General features: G+C 33.3%; 3 protein-coding genes and 1 long non-coding RNA gene across 4 annotated transcripts; 1 reads left to right on the forward strand and 3 right to left on the reverse strand.

Annotated features, from left to right (window-relative positions):
- Positions 1–2,783: 2,783 nt before the first annotated feature.
- On the reverse strand, positions 2,784–15,455 carry LOC106662639 (syntaxin-7). Its single transcript, XM_014386863.2, has 8 exons — positions 14,967–15,455; positions 9,702–9,771; positions 9,541–9,637; positions 9,307–9,478; positions 9,103–9,212; positions 3,244–3,399; positions 3,062–3,166; positions 2,784–3,001 (listed from the first exon to the last, which is right to left on the reverse strand). Exons 1-7 carry the CDS (start codon positions 15,067–15,069, stop codon positions 3,074–3,076), a joined length of 801 nt encoding a protein of 266 aa, XP_014242349.1. The 5' UTR covers positions 15,070–15,455; the 3' UTR covers positions 2,784–3,001; positions 3,062–3,073.
- On the reverse strand, positions 5,196–9,096 carry LOC106662647. Its single transcript, XR_001339935.2, has 2 exons — positions 8,955–9,096; positions 5,196–5,516 (listed from the first exon to the last, which is right to left on the reverse strand). It is a non-coding gene; the product is annotated as an uncharacterized LOC106662647 (long non-coding RNA).
- LOC106662630 lies at positions 7,603–8,925 on the reverse strand. Its single transcript, XM_014386851.2, has 2 exons — positions 8,657–8,925; positions 7,603–8,590 (listed from the first exon to the last, which is right to left on the reverse strand). Exon 2 carries the CDS (start codon positions 8,560–8,562, stop codon positions 7,624–7,626), a length of 939 nt encoding a protein of 312 aa, XP_014242337.1. The 5' UTR covers positions 8,563–8,590; positions 8,657–8,925; the 3' UTR covers positions 7,603–7,623.
- Positions 15,456–17,178: 1,723 nt separating the features above from the next.
- Positions 17,179–20,935, forward strand: LOC106665644 (cyclin-dependent kinase 9). Its single transcript, XM_014392218.2, has 8 exons — positions 17,179–17,551; positions 17,710–17,794; positions 17,865–17,955; positions 18,017–18,183; positions 18,257–18,375; positions 18,433–18,703; positions 18,759–18,914; positions 20,702–20,935. The coding sequence occupies exons 1-8, from the start codon at positions 17,406–17,408 to the stop codon at positions 20,885–20,887; spliced, it is 1,221 nt and encodes a 406-aa protein (XP_014247704.1). The 5' UTR covers positions 17,179–17,405; the 3' UTR covers positions 20,888–20,935.
- Positions 20,936–21,620: the final 685 nt, after the last annotated feature.

The raw sequence follows: 21,620 nt of genomic DNA on the forward strand, positions 1-21,620 counted from the left end.
TTTCATCGGTGGCTTGGAACTTGAAAACGGGAAAAACTTCAGAGTCTTGAGTGGAAAAGTCAGTCAGTTGACGAAGGACACCAAGTGTGCAGTAAGGGGGTCGTCTCTCATCTCTACTGGCTACAATGGAAATAAGTCATCTGGTTACAAACCGCTCATATTCCAATAGATGCCATACTTTACTATTTAGTGATGTTTTACTTATTATTATTGATTTTTTTAAACACAATATAATCAATATTTAGACACCTTCATTTATATAAATGTGCCATGTCTTGACTATATACAAGTGAAATTAATTTAACTTAATAACTTGCACTGTATATCACGTTAAGGATTTTTTATGTTCATTTTGTTCAAGTGAAGCTTACGTTCTTACGTTATAAATTAAACTCACTTTTTACCTACAAAGTTATAAAAAAAAAATGGTTCAAAAAGGTTCTTCATATTATATTCACTAATTGCGTGGTCTACTTGACCAATTAATATATTACAATTAATTAGGGTTTTTAGTCGAGATAAAAAAGTCAATGGCACGAGCGGGATTCAAACCCACGATCTTCGGGCTTGATACGCCACCACTTGAGCTATCGTGACCCCAATCCACTCGGACACCAACTTCCCATCTCAACCGCACCTTTTGATTTTTCCCTCCTTTTTGCCATTTTTCAAATGTCTTTTAATCGGATCAGATTCTCGACGACAAAAGAAAGAATCCAATCCGATTACACGACATTTGAAAAATGGCAAAAAGGAGGGAAAATTCAAAAGGTGCGGTTGAGATGGGAAGTTGGTGTCCGAGTGGATCAAGGTCACGATAGCTCAAGTGGTAGAGCAGCGGCGTATCAAGCCGAAGATCGTGGGTTCGAATCCCACTCGTGCCATTGACTTTTTTATCTCGAAATTAATTGTTTTTCATATTATTTATTTTTATGAAGAGTGCCAGCAAAATAAAACTAGCATTATTAATTAGTTGCTTTTAAATGACACCACACTGTGCTTCTTGACTGTGAAGAAGGATAAAAATTTATTTGCAAAAAAATTAATGACTGTTTGTCAGTTCAACTGTCTTTTTAAAAAACAATGCCAAAAAACTATACCTCTCAACTATAAAACATAATCATGTCTGTATTTATAATTGTTAATAAGATGTCATAAAGAAAACTTTTTTTTGTAATGTAATTTATTCTATTATATCACATATGTACAATATACTTTTTACAATAAAAATGTTTTGACTATCATAACTAAGTTTACATAACAAAAAATACACTGGATATTATAAAAAAATTGAATAAATAAAAACAACACTCAAAGAAATAATTTTATAAATATATAATATGTATATGATATTTAAGTAATCTGTATAAACATTTAACATTTTAACAGGGTAAATATTTATTGTAAAAAAATTGCATCAACCTAAAGATTGTATTATTCCAATCATTAGCATTTAAATATAAATAATTTAAGGAGCTAGCTGACCAAATGTGCAGTATGTCAAACATAATGATTGTTAGAAGGGTGATGTTTAGTTTTGATTATATAGAAAAAATGTAATACTTATTAAATTCTTAACATTACCTAACTGCTTCCAGAAACATTGACAATTCATCCGTTATAGAAGATTTTTAAAAAACCGACACCGTATACATTTTGTTATTTATTTCAAACTAAATGTATTTTGATCATTATATTAATTACCACATAATTATTGTAATATAAATCAAACAAGATAAGAAATTAATGAATTTTAATGAAAATTATTCAATTATAATGTTTTGAAAGAAAATTCACCAAAATGCCAGAAAATCGTTTAGTGATAGAATAAATTGTTAGTTTTATTCTATCACTAAGATTTTCCAGTGTTGTCATGAATTTTCTTGTTTTTTCTTTGAAATCATAATAAGTTTTACTATAACTCATGAATTTCTGATTTTGTTTGTTTTACATTAAAATAAGTATGTGTAATTAATAAAACAATAAAAAATACTGGATATAGTTTGAAATAAAAAAAATACTAGTGTACAGGGTTTTTTGGTCTTTATGGGCATTTCTTTCTTTCAAATTTTATGTAGTTTCAGATAGGTTATGTGCCTTGGAAGAATATAAAACAATTAACAATACAAATTTATATGAATTCATTTAACAAGAGAAACCAATAAAACAAATATCTAACTAACAAACTATAAATTTACCCAATACTTTTGCTCTGGCCGTGTACAAGTGCAACATTTTCAAAATGCTCAAAACAAAACATGTGATTTAGTGTGTTCATTTTTAAGAAAATACAAAGTTTTATTTGTAAAAAAACAATTTTTTTTAAATTCCTATTGCTAAGCTTCTTATGTTGGATTTTTTTAAATAAATTAATATTAAAAGCTTTTAAAGCATTAATTCAACATTTAATATATAGAATTACAGAAAACAAAGACGAAAGTATAATTTTATCGTATCAAAATTATCTGCTTAATAATCTTATCACACCCTTTTAGCAAACATTGTTTGGTATATAATGTCTTTCTTTAAAAAGAAAAAAAATTAGAGGGTTTCTTCAAATAAATAGAAATGAAGATACTAGCTCACAATCGGTTCTAATCTTCTTAAATATTTACATCAGAATTCGATAGCAATGTTGTTCTCAAAATGTTTTCCTCTCAACATTATAAAAATCGAACTTGAGAAAGGGACATTTTTTTATATACCTTTTACATCCGAGACAAATCCATCTTTCAGATAAAGGATACACTCTTTCACAATAAAGAAATAAAAATTAACTTTCATTGTATCACAGAATTTTTTAGCCTTATACAAAAAAAAAAAAAAAAAGTTTTTGTTGTATAGCAGCCAACAGGAAAGGTTTGGGCAAAAAATTCTCACAAAGATTTTCTCATTTCATGAAAAGTTTTAAGTTGTTGCCTTTACAGATTAATTTTTAATTTCGATTAGTAGATGAGAAAATTACTTTTACATTCCAAAGGTTAAAATTTTTGTCAACTACCTGAAATTAGCGGGGAATAAATTAATAACAGCAATTCATTTTTTATACTACAAAATATACCATTTGATGTTTTTAATTTGAATTCCAAGAAAGAAATATTATAAGGCAAATAAGAAAAGTCAATGGGATTAACAACAGAATACATTTATATTTCCTCAACTTGCTCTGAAAATTAAAAGGAGAAAAAATTATACAATATATGATAGTTAAAATCTTTAAAAAGAAAAACAAAAAAGGCATACCTTCAATCTGTGGGCCTCTCTTAACTGTGTAGCACCTTCAGAAACAAAAACGCTCGCTGATTCAACATTTGCTTCTATACTATCAACAAACTCGCCTTGATTGTGAACCATATTCCCAAGTTCTTTAAAAATATTATTCACTTTGCTTATATCGTCCTAAAACATAAATTGTATTTTACAAATTGAACTGAAATAATCAACGCTCAAAACTAATCAATCATAACACAAATAGGTTCATAATTTAAATTCACTAATTTCGTGGTCTGCTTGACCAATTAATACATTACAATTAATTAAGGTTTTTAGTTGAGATGAAAAAAAGTTAATGGCACGAGCGGGATTCGAACCCACGACCTTCGGCTAGATACGCCGCTGCTCTACCACCTGAGCTATCGTGACCTCGATCCACTCGGACACTAACATTCAAAGGTCGTGGGTTCGAATCCCGCTCGTGCCATTAACTTTTTTTCATCTCAACTAAAAACCTTAATTAATTGTAGGCTCATAATGTTGGCAAAGACATGTTACAACATTTTAGCGTGATGTACAAGTAACAAGTTTAAATTTTTTAAATAAAATCTATCCCTAACCACTTTCAAGTCATTCCACCATGAAACCAAAGAAAACATTCAACAAAAATATTTGTATTTTATTAAAAAATATGGAAATGAAATTTAATCTTTTATTCTGCTTATTGACTTAAGAATTGCTTGCATTAACCCGATTAGATTCCAAGAAGACTATTTGCCAAGAGGAAGGTCAAAATATCTTAACTTTGCCAGAGGATTAAACTTATTATAGTTGAGCTTCACTGGAAAGATTGCATAGCATTTGCAATAAGCAAATGTGAGAAATGAAGTGTATTTGTAGGATTTGCAAAGCTTCCAGATTACCGCACTGACAGCAATCGGCTAGATTGTGAGCAAATAATTGTTCTATTACTTTTTATTTAGAAAAAGTTTTAATTTGTATAAAATTAATTTATTCCCAGATGAGAAAAATCACATGAAACTGTTCTTTTCTAGTCTGTTGTTCTTTTCACAACTTATTGAGATCTGTATTTTTAATAATTCGGGTGTCTTTTGGTGGCAGTTGTACTCAGTTTTGAACAGGGTTGGTACTGCTTGCCTCAAATAGTTAACAAGTTCAACATTTTTAGCTTTCCAACTCTTTTATGTCCAGTTTCTAAAAAAACCAATGATCACTTTTGTGAACTCCAAAATTGGTTTTGAGTGAACTGCCATCTTTTTGTATGGCTTTTATCTCTTGAATTACACAGCCTTATTAATGTGTTAACTGGATCAGAAGTGCAGAAGAAGTCTTTTGGCGTGAAGCGTGTGATTTTGCTCTGAACAATAATAATAAAAAAAATGGTATACAATTGTTTTAAAAAAGTATGCACACAATCTTGTTAAACTTTTATTTTACACCATACTTTTAATCCTCTTTCTTTTCATCTAGTGGATTTTCTTTGTCAGTTGCAATTCTTGATGATCTCTTCAATTTCCCTATTTTGGCTTGATAAATCACATCGTTTATCACATTCAATGTTAACAAAGCCATGTGTGGAGGCATGAGGGATAAATAATCGGCAACCGTTTTCCCGTAGGAACCATACCCTTTACCACAGAAGCGCCAGTTCCTGTCAACTTTCAGACTACGGAGAGATCCTTTGCTAGAAGATATTTTTGAAGACGTTTCAGAACTGCTGTCTAGACTGGACTGTGTCTGCTTCATTATTACACACACAACAGCGATACAAAACCATATTTGTTAAAAGTATAAATACATATTTACGATCTGAAACTACTGGAAAGTAATCACCCCCCCAAAAAATTATATTAGTTTGTCATGTTTTATTTCTATAAACAGTTGATCAGGTGATTATTTTATATTTTTTTATAACCAAGAAAATTTGAATTCTTGATAAGTTTTAAAAAAGAAAGAAAAAGCAAGTTATAAAAAAATTTATTTTGTTTTAATCGTTACGTGATTCATCAAGTGGGTTCACCGAGATAATCGATGTTCGGTCCAATGATTCAGTTTTTGAGAGGTAGATGATATTGTTTATTAAGTTAACACAATGACTGGCCATTTTGGGCGTCATATTCTCCAAATGAAATGCAAGCCTTTTCCCGTAATACTTGTAATCAAAGGACTTTTCCTTCTTTGGTGTATAAACTAAGCCCTTAAACGGAATTTGACTTCCCATACTATATCCCGAAACGTGTAGCTTGGAAGGTGTCCTTTTCATGTTTGTAATTTTAACTGGCCTGAAATAAAGAAATTGAAGTGAAATAACACCATTTTTATTAATGGGGCTATTCTACATAAAATATAATAGTATCAAAGTGGTTAACGATTCCATTTCAATCTTTGAAACAATTAACTATTTATAAATCTTATTTATAGCCCACATTTAAATTCTGGGATTTATCCAATAAACATGAGTCATATATATACCACTTTTAGACAGAATTATTGGTTTGACAAGGAGAAACAAAATCAAGTTGTAACATTAAAGTATGTAATATAAAAAATAATAAATTGATTTTTTTTAAAATAATATATTATTGTTTAGTGTGTGATGATTAATAACTGTTAGTCGATGATTATTCGGAAATAGTGAGATGCGGTCTGGTGTGATGTAGGTTTCAGAAAAACATTTTCTTTATCGTGCCAACGTTTTGATCTTTAAATTCACTAATTTTGTGGTCCGCTTGATCAATTAATATATTACAATTAATTAAGGTTGTTAGTTGAGATAAAAAAAGTCAATGGCACGAGCGGGATTTGAACCCACGATCTTCGGCTAGATACGCCACTGCTCTCCCACTTGAGCTATCGTGACCTCGATCCACTCGGACACCAACTTCCCATCTCAACTGCACCTTTTGAATTTTCCGTCCTTTTTGCCATTTTTCAAATGTCATGTAATTGGATTGGATTCTCGACGACAAATGAAATGGCGATGGAGAGCTTTAGTGAAGTATACTTCATTTTTAATCATTAAATTCACTAATTTCGTGGTCTGCTTGACCAATTAATTAAGGTTGTTAGTTGAGATAAAAAGTCAATGGCACGAGCGGGATTCGAACCCACGATCTTTGGCTAGATACGCCGCTGGTCTACCACTTGAGCTATCGTGACCTCGATCCACTCGGACACTAACTTCCCATCTAAACCTCACCTTTTGAATTTTCCCTCCTTTTTCTTGAGTTTTGATCTTTATTGAGATCATCTTCAGGGCCTGGGATTTATAAATATTGTTTAAATTTAACAAATACATGTAGGATGTGGAAAAAAGTGAATTTATACAATGCAAAAAAAAAATATTTTTTTTATTGATTATAAATTGATTGACTGAATATAAAAAAATATTTTCTGTATTTGTTAAATTTAAACAAACAATGTTTGTAAATCCCAGACCCTGGCGATGATCTCAATAAAGATCAAAACTCAAGAAAAAGGTTCTCAAGAAAATAAAGATCGAAACATTGGCACGATAAAGAAAATGTTTTTCTGAAACCTACATCACACCAGACCTCATCTCACGATTTCCGAATAATGATTGTTTAGTATTTATTTAGAAAGTTTTTAAGTGAGTAGAAATACTTTGATTGAATATATAAAATATATTTTGCATTGTATAAATTCACTTTTCCACATCCAAAATGTAATTGTAATATGTAAACAATGTTTGTAAATCCCAGGCCCCGAAGATGATCTCAATAAAGATCGAAACGTTGGCACGATAAAGAAAATGTTTTTCTGAAACCTACATCACACCAGACCGCATCTCACGATTTCTAAATAAATATCGATTAACGGTCACTAATCACCACACATTATTGTTTAGGTAAATTCAAAATCGCTTTTAGTTTCAGTAGATTTTTGAAGCATTTGAATTTACCAGCACTTTTTAATTTACCTTAACAATAATATATAAACCTTAAAAGATTTTTTATTTTTTTTTAAGAAGGGTTTGCAACATGTAGGGCCACAGGATTATCAAACCCGGGGCCTATACGTTACAGTGATGAGTAGCACTGTATATAGCTTTCTATATTTTATTCTATAGAGCTGTGCTGTAGCAACTGTAGAAAGACTAATAAAAGAAAATACTGTAGCTGCTATCTTGGAACAAGATGATAAAAGTGTGCTTCAAAAGAAAAAATAATATTATTATATAAAACTATCATTTGAATATGTTTAAAAAAAAAAGTTGGTTAGTTCATCGGTATACCTCCAAAAACTACTTTTAACTTTGGCTACGAGGTTACATGACTCCTTGGGGTGCCAGTAACTTCCTCCAAAAGTTTAACAATAACTTAACTTTCAAAAAATAATGTGAAAAAATGGGTTGGTGACATGTAATTTTTATTTTTTTGAAGTGACTCTTGATGTATTATTTAACTGCCCCATTAATCCATGTGTTAAAGTTTCGTTAATTAGACGTTGACAAACTACAGCTTTTTCTGGTGGCATGGACCTTAACTCTTCAGCAATGTATTTGCCATAAGATTTATACACCTTTTTATTTTTAGTGGTTATTGACGTTTTTCGATTAAAAATGCTTTTCTTCGACTTAGTAGAACTGATAGTGGATTTAGAAGGTGATTTGGGTGTTTCATCAGTTTTGACCAGTGGAGATGTAACTTGAGACTCTGATTTTTGTGTATCAGGGTCACTTTGTTTTTTCTTTTCTGTGGATAACGTTTCTGATGTAGTATCATTTTCACTTGATGCAGCATTGTTTGAGTGTTCGGACTCTTGTGTCACAGCTTTTTTTTCACCTTCGTCCTCATACAGAACTGAAGCAGCAGTTGCAGTTGGAAATGTGAGAGGTTTTGAGCTATCGGTATTGTCATATTGTACAATAGATATTGGTTTTGTTGAATTTTTCGGGATGTCTGGGCAGAAGTCCACACTATCTAAAGCAGGGTTTTGTCCAAGTAATTCCTCCCTACACTTTGCAAATATAGCCCCAAGGGTCTCACCTTGAAGTTTCGTTTCACTTTTATCGTTCTTGTAACCACAATTTTTACAAGTATTTACTATTAACGGAATTAATTTCTCAATGTCGGTAACTTTTGGGATTAACCTATTTTGTTTTGTGAACGACGGCGAGACTGTCTGTATCTGTTTGTCTACAGTGGTAGTGTTTGAAGACTTCGAGGCCAGTTCAGTTTTAATATGAACAGATTCTTGCTTACTGTCATCAGATTTTTTACCGATTTTTTCATCAAAAGTGGTATTCTTCCTTATACCACTTAGTTGAGATGACCTTGTAGTCTGATCGAGACTAGTTTTTTTCATTTTTGTTGTAGGTGATGCCTTAATTCATCTTAAAACATTTCAAAACATGTATTGCTTTCGAGCCCGAACAAGAGCTTACCATGAATTTCCATACCTTGTGTCATGGAGAAAACTGTTGTCACTACATGTCTTTTGTTCAATTACTTCTGTCATTTGTTCCCGAAATAAATATAAATGTTGGCAAGCAGTATAAATAAATTCATAATTAAGAACAAATACATGTTTATTTCGTTATATTTTCTAAACTGAAAATGACCAAAGAGGATGCTAAGCTTTAGTACCGAGAATTTGCAAATAGTGGACACAAAATTTTGTAAACAGCTGAGATAATTTAAAAAATGTAAATAACATAAAATTAACAATTTTCAATAAAATATTAGAACAGAACTTACCTGAAAAATACTGGCTTGGAACAAACAATTCTTGTCTCATGGAAAAGATTGGTGTTTTAAAACACAAATTTGTCATATGATGTAACCTGACTGCTTGTAAAGCGTGTAACTGTGAGAAATTAAATATGTGAAAATTGATAAATAATACCTCCAATTGTAACATTTCCGCCCTCTGCTGCTCAAGAAGTCGAATATCCCTTTCCTCCTGCTGGAGCTGCGCCTGGGTCTTTACACTGGGTGTAAGCTCTATTAGTTGGTCTGAAAAAAATAATTGACAGTTCATATAGTAAAAATAAACAAGTATTTGAATAAATTATCAATAGACAAAAAAAAAGGTCCTCGGGCTGCTTACCGCCATGGGACGTTCCATGCGTGGAGTTAGGGGGTGGAAGTAAAGAGGTCACATTCTTTTGAGCGATATCCTTCTTTTCTTTTTCAAGGGCAAGACGCTGAGACTCTTGGAAAGCATTGAGAGCCGACATGAATTCTTCCACAAGCCTTTCTTTTTGCATTTTATACTCTTTCTGTAAAATACATTACAAAAAATCAAATCTTTTCAAACACTTAATCAATCGTGATCGCTTACATTTTCTGTCGACTGTGGGAATGGAATGTTGCTAAGCGTCTTCAGACTGTCTGAAGTGTCTGTCGCTAAATTATTGGTGTAATGTTGTATTTGATGCCTACAAATAAAATATTAATAAATGTACAGGCATTATAAGTTTGTAATAGAATTCATTTAATTACAGTTTCAGTCTGAGTTCAGGAGTTTCCTGAAAAGTCCCCAGTACGTTGACCATCTTTTTCATAGACACAACTGCAGGAAGAAAACAGTTAGTCACACATAAAATTTATTCATTTATAATATAAGCTTTACAAGGTCCAAAAAGAACAGAAATAAGCTTACAAAACATAATAAAAAGTATAAACTAAAATAAATAATATAAAAGTAACAAGATGTACGATAAAAACCAAAAAACTAGAACAATAAATGAGTTCGTCCACAGAAACAATAGGTAAGAACTTTTTTTTCTTGGCAGTGGACGGTGAGAAGTGACAGGCTCTGATAACTTTTTAAGATATTTAGGAACAGAGTACAAAATCTTACTAGAAGCTCTAAATATATGGTAAATGTATCTCAGTTGCAATCGCTAAAAAATTCTAAATATTCTGGAAATATGCGAAGAGTTGGGGGTTACGAAACGACAAGAATCATACTCAGGACTTAGCTATTGATATTAATATCTTAAATTAATTCTGCCAGCTGGGGATTAATAATGCATTCAATCAAAACATAATCGATTCTTATAATATCAACGACAACTATACTCCTTCATTGGCAGGCAAATTTGAATTAAACTCGATAACAAACACAGAAATTACAAAAATTTTCAATAACTTAAAATCAAATTGAGTTGGACCTGATGGCATCTCATTCTCGTTCCTAAAAATAATAATAAATGATATCCCTGAAATATTATGTCACATCTACAATGCTTCTATTGGTAGTTTAATTTACCCTGATATCTGGAAAAAGCATACAGTACGGGTATTCACCCTCTGCTGGGTCCCAGGACACATGGGAGTAGAAGGCGACGAGAAAGCGGGCACCCTTTCAAGAAAAGGGGCTGCTACATGACCCGAACTCTTCTGTGGCATAGAAACCTACACTATTAATGAGTATCTCAGACAGAAGGAAAAAAAGAAAATGAAGGAACTATGGAATTCACTCATTGGACACAGACAATCCAAGAATCTTCTAACCAATTTTGGAAGGAAAGAAATTACAGAATGCATCAAGGGAAGCAGGAACAAACTGCGAATTCTAATAGGATTCCTAACATGACACTGCAAGTTAAATGTACACTTAAAGAAAATTGGAATAATCCAAGGCGGCACATGCAGATTCTGCAAAGAGGTAGAAGAGTCACCAACACATCTACTAACAATCTGTGGAGCTACACTAGCCTGCAAGAAGAAATATTTTGGGATGTATAATATGACCATAGAAGAGCTTCAACTATTGCAACCGGGCCTATTAATCAAGTTTCTTGATGAAATAGGACTCACCGATGTGCTTTAGGCAGAGCAAGGGGGATAATAGCTCTACAGGGCGCAGTATACTATACCTTGAAACTATATCTACATCTACGGGTATTCACAATCTTTGTGTTAACTCTGTTAGGTCCTGTTAGATCGAGAAAAATTATGACGTAGACTGCAAGTCTATTAGTATTATACCTATTGTTAAAAATTACCCAGCTAACAAATGTGAATCTTACTGTGCTATTAGCATTATTTCGATTTTGATAAAATGATGTATAAATTCACTATTTTTCGTGGTCCGCTTGACCAATTAATATATTTCAATTAATTAAGGTTTTTAGTTGAGATAAAAAAGTCAATGTCACGAGCGGGATTTGAACCCACGATCTTCGGCTAGATACGCCGCTGCTCTACCACTTGAGCTATCGTGACCTCGATCCACTCGGACACTAACTTCCCATCTCAAACCCAGCTTTTGAATTTTCCCTCCTTTTTGTGTTTTAGTGTCCGAGTGGATCGAGGTCATGATAGCTCAAGTGGTAGAGCAGCGGCGTATCAAGCCGAAGATCGTGGGTTCAAATCCCGTTCATGCCATTGACTTTTTTATCTCAACTAAAAACCTTAATTAATTGAAATATATTAATTGGTCAAGCGGACCACGAAAAATAGTGAATTTAATGAATTAAAATGAAGTACACTTCACTAAAGCTCTCCATGGCCATTTCATTTGTCGCTGAGAATCGAATAGATTACACGACAATTGAAAAATGGCAAAAAGGAGGGAAAATTCAAAAGGTAGGGTTGAGATGGGATTGACTTTTTATCTCAACTAAAAACCTTAATTAATTGAATTATATATAAACAAATGGATAAATTCTTAACCACTAATTCATCACTATTAAATTACAATCAATCAGCTTTTATACATAATCACAGTACACAGACAGCAGTCATAGAACTAACAGATGTAATAAGAAAAAACATTGACTTAAGCAATCAAACTATTTTTAGTCATTGATTTTAAACATGCACTCAATATTATAAATCATGAACTATTGTTGGCTATTCTAAAATCATTTAATTTTACAAATAACACTATTAATTGGTTCTCATCCGATATTTCTAATCGAACGATGTGCATAAAGACATTTAAAAATGAATTTTCATCTTGGGTAACTATAAACCATGGAGTTCCACAAGGAACAAATCTGTCAGCTACGCTATTAATTTTATCATTAATTCACTACTTTCGTGGTCCGCTTGACCAATTAATACATGACAATTAATTAAGCAATTAATTGAAAAATGGCAAGAGGGAAAACTCATAAGGTGGGGTTGAGATGGGGAGTTGATGCCCGAGTGGATGGAGGTCACGATATCTCAGGTGGTACAGCAGCGGCGTATCTAGCCAAAGATCGTGGGTTCGAATCCCTCTCGTGCCATTAACTTTTTTTCATCTCAACTAAAAACCTTAATTAATTGTCATTAATTTTATATGTCAATAAAATTAACAGTGCCATATCTAAATGTTATTATGGAATATTCGCCGACAATCTTAACATTTATATAAGCTCAAAGTTGGAAGATATAAATGAAGCAATTATTAAAGTTAACCAGGATCTACTAACTCTAAATAAACAGGCACAAAATCATAGTTAAATAATTAATCCTAGTAAATGTAACTATGATTGTTGGGCATCCACAACTTGTGTATAAATTGGAGTATATGAATATTGATCCAATAATACTAGAGAATGACATAATAAGATATGAAAATGCAATAAAGACACTAGGTGTCTCAATAGACCATAAACTCAATTGGGTAAGACAAACTAGACTTGTTAGTAAAATCTATTCACTTTTGTACTGTTTTAATAAAATCATATTAACAAGTAATGTGTTCGTTAGAAAGAAAATAGTTAATTCAATCATAACACTTCATTTGCAATACAGTGCACCCATAATGTATCTGATACAAACAAACGTGATATACAAATAGCACAAATAGCACAAAACGCATGTGCAAGATATACATTAAGACTAAAGTACGATAGTATTATATATGATAAATGTAAGAGAGTAAATATGTTAAGATATTACAAAAAATAACCATAATATCAACAATATCTAAAATTATACACTCAAAACAACCGAACTATCTATTCGTTAAATATAAGAAAAAAAATTAAAACATTCAACTTAAAACAAAACAATACATTTGAAATTCCAATTCATAGAACTAAAACATTCTCCAGCTCTTCTTAATTACCAGCATAAAGCTGTTTGGTTAAGTTCCAAATAACTCCTCTGAGAACAGTTTTCGTACTTTCATGAGAAAATATCTAAAACTTCTGATGGAAAATAACTAAAACCATCATAAAATCATGGAATCATAAATTAATTACTAATATGTTTTATATTATGTGTTTTTGCATTCTCTAAACAAAAGAGTCTGCACAAAATGTATGTATAATGTAAATTGTTACTACTAACGTTAAGTGGAAGAAACTGTGCGTGATTAAATAAAACTTTTAATCAATCAATCTCTCTTTATTCTTACACCTCTCTCGCTCTCTTTACTCTTACACTCTCTCACTCTCTCTTTAAGCTCTCACCCTCGCTCTCTATTCTCTTACTCTCTATCTTTTCTCTTACACACCCTCCTCTTCTCTTTCTTTCTTTCCATTTCTTTTACTAACTCCTTGTCCAATCACTCCCCCCCCTCTCACTCTCTCTCTCTTTATTCTCTTACTCTCTCTTTACGCCCTCACCCTTTCTCTCTATACTCTCACTCTCTATCTTTACTCTTACATTCTTTCACTCGTCTTACACACTCTCCTCTTCTCTTTCTTTCCATTTCTTTTACTAACTCCTTGTCAAATCACTCCCCCCCCCCCTCTTTCACTCTCTCTCTTTACTCTCTCACTCTCCCTTTACACTCTCGCCCTCTCTCTATATACTCTTACTCTCTATCTTTACTTTTACATTCTCTCACTCGTCTTACACACTCTCCTCTTCTCTTTCTTTCCATTTCTTTTACTAACTCCTTGTCAAATCACTCCCCCCTCACCCTCTCTCTCTTTACTCTCTCTTTACGCTCTCACCCTCTCTCTCTCTAAACTCTTACTCTCTATCTTTATTCTTACACTCTCTCTACTCTTACACATTCTCCTTTTCTCTTTCTTTCTTTCCATTTCTTTTACTAACTCCTTGTCCAATTACACCCCCCTCTCACTCTCCTTGTCTTCTCTCTCTTTACTCTCTCACTCATCTTACACACTCTCTTCTTCTCTTTCTTTCTTTCCATTTCTCTTAGTCACTCATTCTCCACTCACCCCCTCTCTCTCTTTCTTTTTACACTCTCTTCTTCTCTTCTCTTTCTTTCTTTCCATTTCTCTTACTCCTTCTCCACTCACTCACTCACTCACTCACTCTCTCTCTCTCTCTCTCCTTAATCGATTGAACTAATTAAGGGAGGTCATTCGTGACTTAAATAAAATACATGTACAATGTTGAGCCTAAATAAATCCAATCCAATCGAAATACATTCTTTCCAGTAAATACACCTACTCTAACCTAAATACACGCCTAGATCTACGTCACTATTTGAATCGTATAATTTTTACATCTTATCGGAGTTATTACAGTAAAGTTGAATAAAATCAGTGTTGTAAGTTGTTTTTTTGACAAGTTTAAATTTCTAATCGTTAAATGTCGCAGGATTTTTAAAATTGTGTAAATTCCGTTAGACGGGGAAGAAGGACAAATACGAAAGTTTCGATTATTGCGATTCATTGGTTCATTTTTCTTCAACTTTGTGCTAAGTGCAATTTCGTGCAATTCGTCGATCCCTTTTGTTTTCGCCTTCGTGGGAGCGAGTTATGCAATTTGTGTTAACAAAGCCGAATCGACGCAATTAGACGTGCAAAATACGGCCGAGTGAAGGTGGGAAACGTCCACACTCACCGTTCTGCAATATCTTCTGGATGTTGGTGCCTATCTTCTGGGCCGTCTGGTTGAAATCCCTCCGGTCAGAACCGTTCTGGTACGAGTTGAAACCGCCTTCCATTTTCGAGGATGTAGTCACTCGACCGGACGCTCACAAGTTAAAACAAGTGGAAACGTGGGGTTGCCGTGAAGGGCGAAATCTACGAAACGCTACTACACACGATGTGACACTTCGCTGGCGAACGGAAAAACGACGAACGGTCTGCTTTCTGACATAAAAACTGGCTCTTCGCCGTCGTCCCACCGCCCAAAAATTTCCCCGTAAATCGCACTACGACAGGAGGATCATATTCTGCGATTATCGATTGAGTTCTGCTCGCGAGGAGGATCTGTACTTCTGGAGAAATATTAAGACTTGGGACTTGGGAGGAACTGAATGACAGATGATAAGGTGCGTACTTGGAAGAACGCCACAGCCGGTTAGATCCTCGTCCTACGTTCACCAATCGATTACTCGATATATTACTATTCCTAGTTTTATTTATTTATTTATTTACGGATCACAATCCACTATAAAAAGTTTTGCATGAAAAACCAGTCATTTTGTATCATAACTTTTTAAAACAACATTTTATATGTTTTTCAAAGAAATATAAACCAATTTTACCAATATAAAACAAGTTTTGCTCTTATTCTATTTTTCTAAACGTTTTACGATTTTCTAAGATTACAAAATAATCGATTCTTTGTTTTTAATCTTTTATGATTGTTAAGAATTTATTTATTTATTAACTTTATTTATTTTAAATGTACAATAGGGCATTGAGCCTGTAAATATATTAGAAATAAATTTAGTTTTATAAACATAGTAAAAGAATAATAATAGTAATAGTAATAATAATTATAAAACATAATAAAATAATATATTTTACAGAATTAATCCAATTTACAAAAATGTTTAAATATATAAATATATAATGTATAAAATATAATAATACAAAAGCAAAACTAAGAAAACAAAGGAAAAATTATTTAAGTATTTATTTAAAGTAAGAAAATAGCTTGAAAAAATGTTTCATATAATTATTACTAAAAAAGATCATATTTTATCATTGTTATTGCAGAAATAATAAAAAGTTAAATATGAAAATTTGTACAGAAGTGCAAGTTAAATAAGTGATATGAAAACTTATTATTACAAACATAATGAAATATAATTGAACTAGGGTCGAGTAAAGTACAATAAGTCAGAAGGCCTGCAGTTGTTGGGGAATCTCCCACTTCCTAGTATCTCTTATCATCATCATCATCAATGACCTAGTTGTTAAGAGAAAGATCAAGTTGACTGACTGAACTAAGGATTTACGAAAGTACATGCCTGCAAGCTACAGTGCCTGGGAAACAAAAACCCCCAATTCCTAGTATTCATTATCATTATCATCACCATCGATGACCTAGTACTTGTTAGGATAAAGATCAAGTTTATTGATTGAACTAAGGAACTAGGAAAGGACAGTAAGCCAGAAGGGCTGCAGTGGCTGGGGAACAAAAACTTCCAATTCCTAGTATTCATTATCATCATCATTATCATCACCATCAAGTTGATTGACTGAACTAAGTAACTAGGAAAGTACAGTAAGCGAGAAGGCCTGCAGTATTTGGGAAACAAAAACCCCCAATTCCTAGTATTCATTATCATCATCATCATCACCATCACCATCAATGACCTAGTACTTGTTAGGATAAAGATCAAGTTGATTGACTGAACTAAGGAACTAGGAAAGGACAGTAAGCTAGAAGGGGTGCAGTGGCTGGGGAACAACAACTCCCAATTCCTAGCATTCATTATCATCATCATCAATGACCTAGTACTTGTTAGAAGAAGGATCTAGTTGATTGACTATACTAATGAACTAGGAAAGTGCAATAAGCCTGGAAGCCTGCAGTATTTGGGAAACAAAAACCCCCAATTCCTAGTTGAACTAAGGAACTAGGAAAGTACAATAAGCATGAAGATTGTAGCGATTGGGAAACAAAAATAGCCCCATTTCCTAGTATCCATCATCATCATCCACAATGGCTTCAGTTTATTAATAAATAATTTATTTAATTTAAATTTCGATGGTCAACGTCACTTCTGTGCTAGTTTAGTTTGCTGAAAACAGGAACTGCTGCTGCTGCCCCCGCTGTGTGGATCGAATACGGGTATCGATATGGGTGCATTTACCTGCTGAACCTTGAATCGGATTGCTGAATAGTGGATGTCGTAAAACTGTTACCTTTCACTTACCTTTCCTGCACTGTTTTACGTCTTTTTCTGTATGTCTTTTAGTTTATAAACACGTCCTGTTAATCCCAGTGGGCAAGTGGAAAACACGCAGGCATAACTGCTTCTGGAAAATGTTCTGACACTACGGACCCGATTTATCTCAAATTGTTCTCTTCGCCCCAATTGAAATGATGACTTGCAGAGTAGAAAATTCATCTTTTATCAAAATGAACACCAAGGAGAAAGAGAAGTACATCGAAGAGTACGACTTCCCGTTCTGCGACGAGTCAACCAAGTATGAAAAGCTGACGAAAATCGGCCAAGGGACTTTCGGGTGAGAACGTAGAGCTTAACACGATTTTCTTCAGTTGCGTCCGACAAGGGTTTAGCATTTTAGCACCCCACGGCACGGATCGCGACTAAGATAAAATAGTGTTAAAACAACTTGACCCAAGTCCCGTTTCTTCTACTTTAACTCTTTTTTTATTTCAGGGAGGTGTTCAAAGCAAAAGACAAGAAAAACCCTTCAAAAGTAGTCGCCATGAAGAAAGTACTGATGGACAATGAAAAAGAAGGGGTATACGTCTGACATTTATATATTTGTAGGTTTTTACAATTTCATTACACCTCGTGTCTATGTTTTTCAGTTTCCGATTACGGCTCTTAGAGAAATAAGAATTCTTCAATTGTTGAAACATGAAAATGTCGTCAATCTGATAGAAATATGTAGGACCAAAGGTTTGTCGTTGTGCAAGATGCTGTCTCAATTTGTTTACTGATTTTTCTATGCTTTCTTCAGCCACCCATGACAATAAGTATCGCTCGACGTTTTATCTCGTATTCGACTTCTGTGAGCACGATCTGGCAGGTCTCTTGTCGAATGTCAACGTTAAATTCAACCTCGGAGAGATCAAGAGAGTTGTTCAGCAGTTGTTAAACGGCTTGTATTATATACATAGTAATAAAGTAATTATATTTGTTTTTCTTCTTGTTGAATCATATCATAATCTGTTGAATGCAATTGTGTTTTCCATGTTAGATCCTTCATAGGGACATGAAGGCTGCGAATGTGTTGATAACTAAATCGGGAGTTTTGAAATTGGCAGATTTTGGTCTGGCAAGAGCCTTCAGTCAAACGAAAAACGGCCAAGTGAACAGGTACGATCAAACATGTAGATCATTATAACAGTGTGTAAACGATTTGTTTTCTTTTAGATATACCAATCGGGTTGTCACACTTTGGTATAGACCGCCTGAACTATTACTAGGAGATAGAAATTACGGCCCCCCGGTCGATTTGTGGGGTGCCGGTTGTATTATGGCAGAAATGTGGACTAGGTCGCCGATAATGCAAGGCAGCTCTGAATCGCAGCAGCTGTCGCTTATATCACAGTTGTGCGGTTCGATAACGACTGAGGTTTGGCCCGGTGTGGAATCTCTAGAGCTGTACAACAAAATTGAATTATCCAGAGGACAAAAGAGAAAAGTATGTATGATGATGGTAGTCACTTTTTATACTGTAATGTTGTCTGATGTTACAGGTTAAAGAAAGGCTGAGACCTTACGTCAAAGACCCGTACGCCTGTGATTTACTCGACAAACTCCTTATTTTGGACCCTCAGAAGCGATGCGATTCTGATTCTGCATTGAACCATGACTTTTTTTGGACTGAACCGATGCCGAGCGATTTAAGCAAGGTACTTTTGTAAAATCCCAAGTTTAATCATTGTGTGTATGTTAGGATGGTGCAAAAATAATGCAGGTTTTGAAAAGGCGGTCAAAACTATTTTTAAATTTTATAAAATAAAGAAAATTCATTTGAAATATTTTCCATCACAATCTATACATCTGCCGATATGTAATAAGCGCTTTTATTTCGCTGACATAAAAATCTTTATTTTATTTTTTGACTCACAATAAAGTCTTGGAAGGCATTATCAGCTTCACCGTGTTCTCTAAAAATTGTAACCCCCCTTAAGAAATGATCAAAATGCCTAAAAAAGTGGAAGTCTGTAGGCAAGAGGTCAGTTGAATACTGAGGGTGCGGTAAGGTATCATATCTTAAGTCCTTAAGTTTCCGCAGGGTCGGCAATGCAACATGTACCCTGGTGTTATTGTGAAGAAGAATCGGCCCCTTACGGTTTACCAACGCTGGACAAAGATGTTGCAGTTTCCCGTGCATTTTGTCAATTCTAGGCAATATTTCTCTGCTGTGTTAGGTTATTTCATGAAATTATAGTGAACAACCCCAGCAGTACACCACCAGTCATCATAATCTTTGTTGGGTGCAGTGTTTTGCTGCTTCATCATACCTGGCACCTGATAATTCAGTCGAGAAACGAATAGTTTTGGTGGCGCAGAAGAGACGTGCAAATTTCAAAGCGTCGATTTCTTTGGGCTTCAGTTAGTAGTACCCACTTTTCTCTTCTTTACTTTACCAATTTGCTCCAGATGGCGAACAATGATTGAGTGGTCAACACTAAACTCTTCCGCAATTTCCCATGTTCTCTTATGTGAATTTTCTTTCAGTCGACATTTTGAGTTAGTCGTTGTTCATAACTGCGACCTTCCCTGTCTTTGAGATCTCCAAGAGGAAAACTGAAACCATTGCTACACCATGCATTCATTAATGCTTTCTCCCTCCAAACTATTGATGTTATGCATGGTTTGAGCTGCATTCATCCAAATTTAAATTTGTAACGATGTTTTCTTATATTTTGACCTCAACAGTTAATCTTATGATTCTTCCTTCTTGAAGGTGGGATAATAGGTCATCTCAAAAAACACAACCAGTTTTTATCCACAACGTTTCGGATTTATTTTAATCCTTCCTCAGGTGAGTTAACGCAATGGTTAAAAAAGTGGTCGTCAGTCATTAATATTTTATAACAATTTATTTTAAAAAAAGAGCCAGTCTGAATAAGTACCACACTGGCTCTTTTTTTAAATAAACTGTTACAAAATATTAATGACTGACGACCACTTTTTTTAACCATTGTGTTAACTCACCTGAGGAAGGATTAAAATAAATCCGAAACGTTGTGGATAAAAACTGGTTGTGGTTTTTTGAGATGACCTATTATCCCACCTTCAAGAAGGAAGAATCATAAGTTTAAATTTGTAAAAATAAATTTTGTTGTTTTTATATACAAAACATTTTAGTTTATATTGAATATTATAAGAGTCAGGACTTGCAAAATTATATATGTCCAAACTAGAGTTTCGTCAAATTTGAAGTTTGAACTTATTTAATTTTGCAGGTCCTCACTCTTATAAAATTCGATGTAAACTAAAATGTTTTGCATAAAAGATAACAGTTCAAAATATTTATTATAATCCATAAATTAGATTTGAGGTTTGTTTCTCCTGTGAAAATAAAACAAATTTTCAAAACCTGCCTTAATTTTGTACCAACACTATACATACATTATATATTATTTATATAATTTAGTTTTTAAGTGCAAATTGAAATTTCTTTGTTAAGATGTTGGCTCAGCACAATCAGTCGATGTTCGAATTCACAATGCAAGGCAGAAGAGGTGGACACATGAGAGGGCATCACCATCACCATCATCACCACCACCATCACCACCAAGGAGCAGTTGGTGGTAGCACACAAGTCGCAAAAAATAACATTGTAGAAGCTGGTTACCAAGACAGAGTGTTCTGAATATACTGTGTAAATTACAATAAATATTTATATTTTAATAATAAAGATAAAAAAAACAAAAAAACTCGTCAGTGGATGTTTTTCTTTTCTCCTTTAATTCCATTAGATTTTCGTTTATGTACATCTGTATAAATGAATGTGAATCCAGTTTAAAAAACTATATTCACAAAAGTCTAATTAAAATGAAAAAATACGAATAAATGAAAAAAACTGGTAGAAATTATTATTATGTATTTTGTGTAGAGATTAGTGACCGTTAATCGATAGTTATTCAGATATCGTGAGATGCGGTCGGGTGTGATGTAGGTTTCAGAAAAACATTTTCTTTATCGTGCCAACGTTTCGATCTTTTATTGAGATCANTGTGTGAGTAGAAATACTTTGTTTGAATATAAAATATATTTTGCATTGTATAAATTCACTTTTCCACATCCTAAATGTATTTGTTAAATGTAAACATTGTTTGTAAATCCCAGGCCCTGAAGATGATCTCAATAAAGATTGAAACGTTGGCACGATAAAGAAAATGTTTTTGTGAAACCTACATCACACCCGACCGCATCTCACGATATCTGAATAATTATGTATTTTTTTTATTTTATTTTTTTTTTAAATAAAGATTAAACAAAACTGATTCAGCTAATGAGGAAAAATATAATTAACAATCCTTCACCAAGAAACAAACCAAAATTAATGGTAATTGATATTGCAGACAAAGGTGCAAAATTCCTAA

The sequence above is a fragment of the Cimex lectularius genome, unplaced genomic scaffold (assembly GCF_000648675.2).
Source record: "Cimex lectularius strain Harlan isolate CLEC.00 unplaced genomic scaffold, Clec_2.1 scaffold170, whole genome shotgun sequence".
Classification (NCBI taxonomy): Eukaryota; Metazoa; Arthropoda; class Insecta; order Hemiptera; family Cimicidae; genus Cimex; species Cimex lectularius.